Genomic DNA, 10,799 nt, shown 5'->3' with positions numbered 1-10,799 from the left:
TGTAATCTTAATGTGTATCCTCTATTAATCATTTGATTAAAGCTTTTGGTTTTTTTTCAATTTGCAAAAAAATGATTTTTACATAAATCCTTATATAAACAAGAGAATCCAGTTTATCATTTTTTTTTGAGGGGGCACGTGATAAATAATACGATATTTTGCAATAAGGAATCACACCTCCCTCCTCTAAAAAATGAAAAAAATTGGTGAAAAAATTAGAAAATTCTAAAAAAAATCCTGAAAAATTAAATTTAATTTATTACAACATTATATTTTAAATAAAATTATTGTTTTATCTTTTTTCAAAACAAAAACACACAATTTAATGGAGAAAAAATCTAGTTTAATGGTTCAGTATGATTTTTAGTAAACATGTAACAAAGTAAAATCATGCTATGGAACTTAAATTGTTAAAAAATATGTAGATTGAGATTTTAGAATCTTATGTGCTCATAATTTTCAAAAACATAAAACTGCTCTTTTACATTGGATGAACAAAGCCAATTTCAAAAAGCCAAACTTTTTTCTTTCTTTTTTCACATCTGCAAAATTTCAAAATTATGAATTACTTTGCACCAGAGTGAAGAATTGTTAGTAGTTTTCTAGTGTTTTGATCAGACCCTTCCCAAATTCCGTTTTAAGCAAAGTGTCAAAATTCTTTGCAGATATCAAAATGTCCGATATAAAATTAAACTGATCAGATTTTCGCGGATTTTTGATGATTTCTTGGCGGATTTGTATGCTTCTAATTTGTTATATTTCCTAAAAATAATAAAAATCACTTTTGATTCAAATAATTAATTTGCTGACATTATTCAGTTACGGTTGCAATAATTACTCATACACAATAATTACTTCAGTTGCAATAATAAGTACAAATTACAGTTTTTCCTTTTTATTACAACAAGGATTTTAGGGCGCTTCGCGCCCATTTTCTGTTTATATTGTGAACATGTTCTATTTGTATACATTATAAAAGAAAAACAAGAACAAAACATTTCGCGGATTTAAATAAAATTGTAGATTTTTAAAATTTCAAAAATCGAATTTTGTTAAATGCAAATTTTTTAAAATTCGATCATTTATAAACTTTCCCTTTGGTCACACCAGGTCCCACAAAAAAATTGGGCAAAGTATAGTTAATTTAGTTAGTCAATTTAGATAGTTAATTTAGTTACAATAATAAGCTTTCAATTACAATTACTTTTATTAAAAATATTTACAAATTACAAATACGTTTATCTACTATATTCAATTTTGATTACAAAAATTACATTTAATTACATTTATTACTTTTAATTAAAATAATTACTTTTAATTACAATAATTACTTTTAAATACAGTATTTACTTTTAACAATACTAATTAATTACAAAGGTTTAAAACTTCCGAGGTCCGAGAATAAGATATAAATATAAATATCCATGAAACATTGTGTATGAAGATGTTTATCTGTTTTTTTAATTAAACAATAAATTGAATATTCAAGCTCTGCTCACCCAAGTATAGAGCACTCTAGTGCACCTGGAATACCTGGAAGCTTTTACTTTTTATAAATATTTAAAAATATTTGTTTTTCAACAGTTAGGCATTTTAAAACATCGTTTAATCACTTAAATTCAATTAACTACTTTTGTAAACGTTTTGACTTTTTGATAATTGAGTCTGACTTTTTTATTTGAATTTGAACGATCTTTTGTTTCTCTAAACAAACAATCACAACAAGGAATGTTAATCCTTTACTATCAAATATTGAAGCACGAGTGAAAAATTTAAAGATACATGGAACATACAGGTTTGCTCAATGCCCATTAAGGATGAGAATTCAGAGACGATTGTACATGTATACTGTCTGTTTCATATTATGATTCCCTGAAAGCTGTAAACCTGTTTATTTTTGCCTTATTATAGAATAAGTTATATAATTTAACCTCGGAATGGTTAAATTGAAAAAAAAAATTCTAAACATTTTTTTTCAAAATTTGAATATTTTTCTTTTTCAATGTTCGATTTTTTTATTTTACTACGGGCAACGCCGTGCACTTCGGCTAGTTTTTATATATCAACTAACCCCAATGGTTGAACCAAAACTATTCTGGAAGTTTTAATCTGAACACCTACTGGATTTTTACTTTGTACATGAACTTGAGCTACATGCTGAACATTGTTCAGAGCTATTTCTTGATCATTTGGTCTTGTTTGCAGCTGAACATCATGCGTTGCTAACTGCTGAACATCATATTTTGCTAACTGCTGAACATCATCTGTTGCTAACTGCTGAACATCATCTGTTGCTAACTGCTGAATATCATCAATTGCTAGTTTTTGAACATCGTCTATTGATAGGTTCTGAACACTAGTTGGTGCAGGCTGCTGAACATCATGTGTTGCTAACTGCTGAACATCGTCCGTTTTCATGTGCTGATGATCGTCTGTTGCTAGTTGTTGAACATTGTCTGTTGCTAACTGCTGAACATTGGTTGGTGCTTTTATCTGAACATCATCTGTTGCTAACTGCTGAACATCATCTGATGCTATTTGCTGAACATCATCTGTTGCTGACACTTGAACATTGGTTGGTGCTTCTAGCAGAACATCCCTTTGTCCAGACTGATGTACATCAGCAAGTGTTGACTGCTGAGCATAATCTAAGACTGCACGCTGAATTTCAGCGAACATTGATTCTCGAACAGGATTTGGAACAGACTGTTCAATCTCCTCAAGAATAAAGTTTTGAACATTAGCCGGGATAGGATGAACTTTATTCTTTATCAAACCACTAAACAGCTGTTTCAAGCCCAGCACATAGTCTTCCGCTTTGATCGTATTTTGATTAAGTTTCCGGATGATATACTTCTTGATATGACGCCTCGAGGCAATCAAACATTGCAGAGAAGTCAGAACAAAACATCCAACTAGAATGTTTGCGGGAACCTCCCTATGGTCCTGTCTAAACATGAGCTAAATCAAAAAAAATTCAGGGGCACAGTATTGTATTAGGAGAGGGTCAGCCAAAATGAATTTATTCCATAAACCTCTTATTTATGTCAAATAAGAATTTTTTTTGAGAGAAGTCCCTAAGCTGTTTATATATTGTGTTTTAGTTAAGAATTTCGACCGAAAACCCTCTATTTACTTGAAAACTCTTAAAATAGGAATTTTTAACACGCTTCTTTGACTAAACCAAGGATTTGGGATGCTGCTTGAGCCCCTAAGTCTTTTCTATATGGCTGTAAGAATCTTTTTATATATTTAGATTATCCCGAAACCTCTGTGCACTTTTGCTATCAAATATATGTTTTTCTTCCAAAAAGCTCGCTGTAACAAAGACGACATCTAAATATATTGTGGGATTACAGGATCCATTCAAGGATAAATATATGAACGGGAAAAGTAATTGTTAATTGAAATCATTAAAAATCAATGCAAACTACAATTCATACAATTTGTGTAAATGAAAAGATTATCAGAAAATATTCATTTTGTCCATTCTTACCCTGAAACAAAAGACAAATGCATTTTAAGAGGAGTATTGTGACAAAAACCAGTCACCCCCATGACCCCTAAAATACTCCACTGTGTAGTTGCGGAGACATTTCTTTGAGATTCATTTTAGATCAAAATTTCTCTCACTTAGAAGAAAAACTTTTAAAAAAAAATAAAAAGGTTAACTTTCAAAAATTCCTGTTAGATTAGGCAACTTGTTTGGTACAGTGGGACCCATAAAACTGTGGAATAGAAAGACGACAACTGGACTCAAGTTTCTTTTATTTTAAATATCCCAATGAAAGTAAAACACAGCATTTGTACAGTGTAAACAGACCTACTTCACTTAATAAGCTGCTGCAGCATAAGACTATTTGCTTTATAAGAAAATCCATTGCACACAAGATGTTTAAATATCGTCTTACTATTTCAAATCTGTACGGGTCTCATTGTATGAAACGATGATTGATTTCTAGATTCGTACCTCTGGAAAAATAAGAGGAACGAACATCCCACCACAGCTATGAGCAGTAGAGTTACCATAGTTCCCAGGTTTATCATGGATCTGGAACCAACTTGATATGTATCCATCCTCACCTCATGCTTATACCTTAATTTATAGTTTATTAAAGTGACTGTAAACGTAATTTCAAATAACCCTCCATGCATAAATGGTCATTCCTGATTTACAACAGTATCCGTAAAAACTTTGTCTGATCAAGTATATATGAAATATATCAATGTCTATGAAATTGAAAATTGATTATTTTGTATCGTAAGATATCCATGGTTCTCTTGTGAATTGGTTACTGTCAGCTTTTCAATTAAAAGTACGTCTACATACCCTTTAATATTTAAGCAAAGGACCCATGATTTCTCGCGACAAACTCAAATTTCTTATACTTATATACTTCCAAGCTGATGTACAAATCCTTTTTTGTGACCCTAGATATGAAAATTTCAGAACTTTAACGCACAATTGTTTTAAATTTGCAAAATTCTCATCGATTTTTGCATGAGAGTTTGGAACCTTCAGGTCAACCAAAGTGCAACGTCAGGTTGCAGAGAGACAAAAATGAGAAAAATAGAATTTGTGGGCGTGGCAAATAATAAGATTTTTTGTTTTAAAATTATTGCATTCAACATTTTTAAAAAAATGTCAAAAAACTGTCTTTAACTTTATCTTAATTTTATATGAAGTTTTGATTAACGAAACATTTCGATAAAAGGGTTCCCTAGCGAAAAAGGAAAATCGTTTCGCGAAAATTTCGCATTTTTCTGCATTTCGTTCGCCCACAAAAAATGTGAAAATTTTCGCTCACTATTTTGCAATTTTTTTGCAATTCGTTCGCCTACTAAAAAATGAAAATTTTCGCGTTTTTTCGTGAAATATTGCTTTAAGCTGCTTAGCGAATGCTAAATGTTCGCAAAAAAGGCAATGAGAAAATTTCGCGAAAAAAATGAAAAAAAATAATGCAAAAAAACTTCTCAAAAAAACCCGGATAATTTGCGAAAAAAAACACTAAAATTTTGCGAAAAAAATACTACTTTAATCGTTTCAGAGCAGATTAAGCTTTAAGTACGAACGTAATAATTGTACACAATAATTCTCGATCTGAAAATTGTATTAACCGTGGAACCTAAAAAACTGTGAAATGGAAGACGACTTTTAAGAAATTTGAATGGTATTTTTTTGTGATTAATTGTAATCATTTTACAAGTTTGAAAATCAAATTACTCAAAATCAAACTTGAGCCTAAGAGTTGTCAGCAGTTTTAAGTACAAAGAACATCGTCTTCATATTCCAGAGTTTTATGGGTTACGCTGAATTGAAATCATCAAGACTTGCCTGAGATAGAATTTAGTAAAGATGTAGCAGCCCAGCGTAATAGTTGCAACAAAGAACGTGTTGACCGCGAGCAAGATAGCGTGAGGGTTCATCTTTTGATGAGTAGCATATCCAGTATAGAAGGATAGGTGAGGGTACACATCTCCTAAAAAGGGACTGCTAACGTAATTTTAAAGCATCCTCTATTTCTAGAGTTCATGATTAAATTTAACCCGGGGCTCAAATATGGTTGGTTCCACTTAAAATTGGATTCTTTTTTTTTAAGATTTAAGCCGGCGCTCAATTGAAACTGGTTTTAGGGGGATTTAAGACGCGGCTTAAATTCATTGAATTCGGACATAGGGTCCTCAATTATACTTTAGACAATATCAAACCGGATATGACTCTATCTGTATTCTTGGGTATCTGTCTTACAAGATACAACACAATCACGAACTCTAGGTTCCTCAATAATACTTAATCTCTATCAATTCCGACGGACGCTGCTATATTCTTTAGTATGTATCCCTGATACAATTTCTGTAATCTTTAACATGTATCCCTGATACAATCTCTATAATCTTTAACATGTATCCCTGATACAATCTCTGTAATCTTCAACATGTATCCCTGATACAACTCTCTGTAATCTTTAACATGTATCCCTGATACAATCTCTGTAATCTTTAACATGTATTCCTGATACAACTCTCTGTAATCTTAATGTGTATCCCTGTTGCACTCTCTGTAATCTTAATGTTTATCCCTGTTGCACTCTCTGTAATCTTAATGTGTATCCCTGTTGCACTCTCTGTATCCTTAATGTGTATCCCTGTTGCACTCTCTGTAATATTTAATGTGTATCCCTGATACAATCTCTGTAATCTTTAACATGAATCCCTGATACATTATATTTAGGTGTGCTCAGGGTTATAAATATAGGGTTTACTACGATCATCTATTAGAGCATATCCTAAAAAAATATAATTGGAAAACGAGTAAAGCAATAATTTGTGTTTTAAAGCAAATCGTTTTTTCAGAAAATGGTTTTGTACAAGTTGCATATAATTGTCTGAATATTTTATGTTCATTGTATTATTTATTGCATACTTTTGTCTAACAGTCGTCTTTCTATTCTACCGTTCATAGGACCAACTCTGTATTTTAGATATCATTTTGATATACTAAGGTGCGGCCGAACTCTTGTATTGATCAAGCATTGATCTCGATCTTTTGTTAATCTGCATTTTCATTGACAATAACCCTGAGGGAGAGGCCCTGAGGAGTTACACGCATTCTGCGTTGAAAAACAATAAGAGAAAGAACATGCGCGTAACTCTTTTGGGCATCTGCCTCAGGGTTATTGTGAACGAAAAAACCCTTAATCTTGAAAATACGACATCTCCTGATCTATCTATATTGTTGTTAATCTATGATTAACCTCCTTTAAGCTGTAGTGGAACAGGAATAGCTACAATCATAGCGTAGAATCCCATGATGGCAAGCTGAATCTTCCGAGACCATTCTTCAGGATCCAGCGCAATCATTTGCTCATACTAAATACATACATGTTGGTTTCTTAATCGCTTTCAGAAACGATCGAAAAACTTTCGTTTTCGTTTCGTTTTTTTTAACTATCGTTTTGTTTTTTTAAAAAACAATCGTTTTTGAAAACGAACCACTGGTTCTGTACTTTCAAAAAACATAAAACGATAATTTTAGAAAATTTTTAAAGGGTAACAATTATCCTAGGGTAACATTTTGCCTAGAGTAACATTTTGCCTAGGGTAACACTAGAGCGAATTTTTTGCCTAGTCAATAATTTTTTCACAAAGAAATTTTCAACAATCCGAGAATTTTTCTCAAAAATTTCTCACATTTTTTGGCAAAAGCTTCACAAATTTTTGAAAATAATTCAGTTTTGTATAAACCAATCAGAAGGAGATACACATTGAAAATGGATCCCATGATAACTACAGGGATAAGAATAACTTCTCCTATGTTTTTAATTGGGAGAGGGCAGAGACCAAGAATTGGCGCTGTTCCCAGAGATCTTGCACTGCAACCATAACAACTAGGATATCTACTGGAAACATGAAAGGGGATGTGCTCCGCCTGGACATGGCGACAAATTCAGGGCGAAAGCAGAGATCAAGGGACTGCAGCTGAAATTTGTTGTAGAAGCTTTCCATACCATGCCGAAAGCTGATCATATCCAAACTCTTTCACGTGACCAGCAGAAGATAAATAATGATAAATAAAGATATAACCTGTATGTGTTCCTATCTATACTCCATGATGTAAACTGTATTTAAAAAAAATATATCTGATACAAAACCATATTTTATCTTTTGTAGAGTAATAGGAATACAATACAATTCAATTGTCCTATAACATTTAATTCATTACAAATTTAACTGAACTTTTAAAAAATGTATAATTTTTGACAAAATTTGTTTGTTTTTTAAAAGCAATAGGCAAAATGTTACCCGAGGCAAAATGTTCCTAGGCAAACTTGAACTAGGCAAAAAGTTACCTAGGCAAAATGTTATCTAGGCAAAATGTTACCTAGGCAAAAGTGAACTAGGCAAGTTGTGACTAGGCAAAATGTGACTAGGCAAATTGTGACTAAGCAAAATGTAGCCATAGAAAACCTTGACCTGGAGGATGGCAACAGCTAAGACTGTTCCAACATCGATATTGGCAAGCGACGAATAGAATACCTTGACTACGTGTAGAACCCGGAGAAAGGCAACCACTAGGACTGTTCCAACAATGATATTGGCAAAAATATCTTAAGCGACGAATAGTATACCTTGACTACGTGTAGAACCCGGAGAAAGACAACCACTAGGACTGTTCCAACAATGATATTGGCAAAAATATCTTAAGCGACGAATAGAATACCTTGACTACGTGTAGAACCCGGAGAAAGGCAACCGCTAGGACTGTTCCAACAATGATATTGGCAAAAATATCTTAAGCGACGAATAGTATACCTTCACTACGTGTAGAACCCGGAGAAAGACAACCGCTAGGACTGTTCCAACAATGATATTGGCAAACCATTCAGAGATAACGTAGATTAAGAATCCAATACTGTAAGGTAGAGGAGCTATACATACTCTCCACATAGCAGTTCCACTCTTAATATAAAAGCATATATTAATAAATTAGTTAAAATAATTAATTGATTAAATTAAAATAATCTATTTGATACACAGCAAAAATTAAGCAGTTTTTTGCAAATACCTCATTTTTAACCTAAAAAAAACCAAAAAAGTATGAGTGAGGTAAAACCAAAGATCAATGCGTTACAAGTCTGAAAAGTCAAGGCTGTCTAAAAGTTCGATGACTAACTTTCAGAGTGAATTGTTCAGATTTCACGTTTTGCTTTATGACATTCTAAGAAAGTTAGGGCACTGTCAAAGGGTTGGCACTGAAGTCAGGAATTTTGTATTGTAAAACTCGAGATCAAGTATTTGTATTCCATTAAATTTTAGAAAGTATTTGGGCGGCTTTGCAGTAATTTTTCCAGATTAAAATTGACGACTATAAGATTGTTTAAATATCCATTTGTTTAGATTTGTATTTGGCTCAAATCCAATATAGATGATGCCTAGCTAGCATAGAAAGTAAAAATGTAAAGTTACCATCATAGAAACACAGATGTTTAGTAGTTGAACTATGTTGTGGTTGAGAAGAAGAAGAACATTGGTTTTCAGAAGAGGTACGGAACCTTTGTAATGCCTAGATAGAATAAACATTAAACTATAGGTAGGGAACCTTTGTAATGCCTAGACAGAATAGACATTAAACTAGAGATAGGGAACCTTTGTAATGCCGAGACAGAATAAACATTTAACTGACACTTTAGTTCAATATGCCCAATCAGCAACTTCTATCTTTAAATTATATTTATTTTGTCAATTTTTCTCTTTGACTCTGCTGCAAAAATCTGCAAGCAACTTCTACAGAGAAATTATTGATTTTCAAATATGGTTTGGTACATCACCATAACCGAATTTTATAAATATATAGATACCTGAGGATGAATGCCAGGATATTAGAAAGAAGTCCAAGAATGAAAATGATGAAAGTAACAACAAGGTTCGGAGTCACTTCTTCATCCACTGCCAAGTGAGGATCAATTGTATGTTCGTTCTTCATTCTAGCTCAGGACTCTTCTGGGGTTGAGTCAATCTGAATCATGAAGAGCTAGTAGAGAATCAATTGTATTTGCATTCTTCATTTTTTATCAGGACTCTGTAATTTTGGGTTTAAGTCCGTTTTATTCATCTTAAGAGCTAGAAGAGAACCAAATGCAGTTCTGATCTTTATTCTAGTTTAAAGGACTCTGTAGTTTTGGGTTTAAGTCCATCTTATTCATCTTAAGAGCTAGGAGAGAATCAATTGTAGGTCTAATCTTTATTCTAGTTTAAAAGACTCTTTAATTTTGGGTTTAAGTCCGTTTTATTCATCTTAAGACCTAGAAGATAACCAACTGCAGTTCTGATCTTTATTTTAGTTTAAAGGACTCTTTAATTTTGGGTTTAAGTCCATCTTATTTATCTTAAGAGCTAGGAGAGAACTTCTAAGAATTCCATGATTACCACCCAGATTTTGAAAAGCATCATGTCAAACTTGTTTTACCAAGAAATCATTGTACGGTACTGCTCCCTCTAGCTTGTTAAAATTCGGCTTAGCACTTGAAATTAACCGGAGTTTACCATGAGCTTGCCAGCACCACTGTAGTTTTATAATACGGCGGTATGCTAATAATAAAATGAAAACCACATTTTAATTTTGATTTGTGTTAAGCTGTCAGCATGGATGCACATAAAAATAGAAGTCAAGAGAAGCTGTCAATTATCAAAAGCTTTTCTTTGATTAATGGTAAACTTGTAATTGGAAAAAGGCTTGTTAACAATCAAAACAAAATAATAAAAAAAAAAAAATAAAAAATGAAAAAGTCGTCTTCATGTAATGAAATAATCGCTTACCACTGTATTCAAGTCAATAGAACCAGATTTAGGTTATCTACGAGTGTACTGTTGCACAGATATTTCTGAAAGCTGAAAACTTAAACAGTGAGATCCATTAAACCTTAAGATTGGAATACGACAGCCATCAGAACTTGATTGTCTAAAAGTCGTCTTTTATTCCACAGTTTTATGGGTTTCACTGTCAAACTCACATCGACCTTTTTCCAATCTTCCTAAATTTTCTTATTTCTATTTTATAATAGTTATTTTGGAATAAATTTTGATATTTAAAGGGAGTTTTAGCGAAAAATGAAAGGGGGTATAGGCTTAATGCGATAAAAAAGCGCTTTTGATCGCTACTAATCTTACTTTTATCTGTCGCGTCTATAAGGAGAAAATTGTTAAAAACGACTCATACCGAAGAACGCAGCGCCCATACAAATTCGGAAAGATGCAACATTCAACTCGGATCGTAAACAAATCAATTTAGTTCAAAACAA

General features: G+C 32.5%; 2 protein-coding genes across 2 annotated transcripts; both read right to left on the bottom strand.

Annotated features, from left to right (window-relative positions):
- Positions 1-2,042: 2,042 nt before the first annotated feature.
- LOC111703162 (uncharacterized) lies at positions 2,043-4,092 on the bottom strand. The gene is made up of 2 exons (XM_023475037.1): positions 3,971-4,092; positions 2,043-2,950 (listed from the first exon to the last, which is right to left on the bottom strand). Exons 1-2 carry the CDS (start codon positions 4,075-4,077, stop codon positions 2,056-2,058), a joined length of 1,002 nt encoding a protein of 333 aa, XP_023330805.1. The 5' UTR covers positions 4,078-4,092; the 3' UTR covers positions 2,043-2,055.
- A 248-nt stretch (positions 4,093-4,340) lies between these two features.
- LOC111703151 (uncharacterized) lies at positions 4,341-9,047 on the bottom strand. Its single transcript, XM_023475026.1, has 5 exons — positions 8,968-9,047; positions 8,314-8,460; positions 6,756-6,870; positions 5,336-5,480; positions 4,341-4,431 (listed from the first exon to the last, which is right to left on the bottom strand). Exons 1-5 carry the CDS (start codon positions 8,971-8,973, stop codon positions 4,341-4,343), a joined length of 504 nt encoding a protein of 167 aa, XP_023330794.1. The 5' UTR covers positions 8,974-9,047.
- Between the last annotated feature and the right edge of the window lie 1,752 nt (positions 9,048-10,799).

The sequence above is a fragment of the Eurytemora carolleeae genome, unplaced genomic scaffold (genome assembly GCF_000591075.1).
Source record: "Eurytemora carolleeae unplaced genomic scaffold, Eaff_2.0 scaffold62, whole genome shotgun sequence".
Lineage (NCBI taxonomy): Eukaryota > Metazoa > Arthropoda > Copepoda > Calanoida > Temoridae > Eurytemora > Eurytemora carolleeae.
The sequence above is the reverse complement of the archived record's forward strand: the minus strand, read 5'-3'. Positions and strand labels throughout refer to the sequence as shown.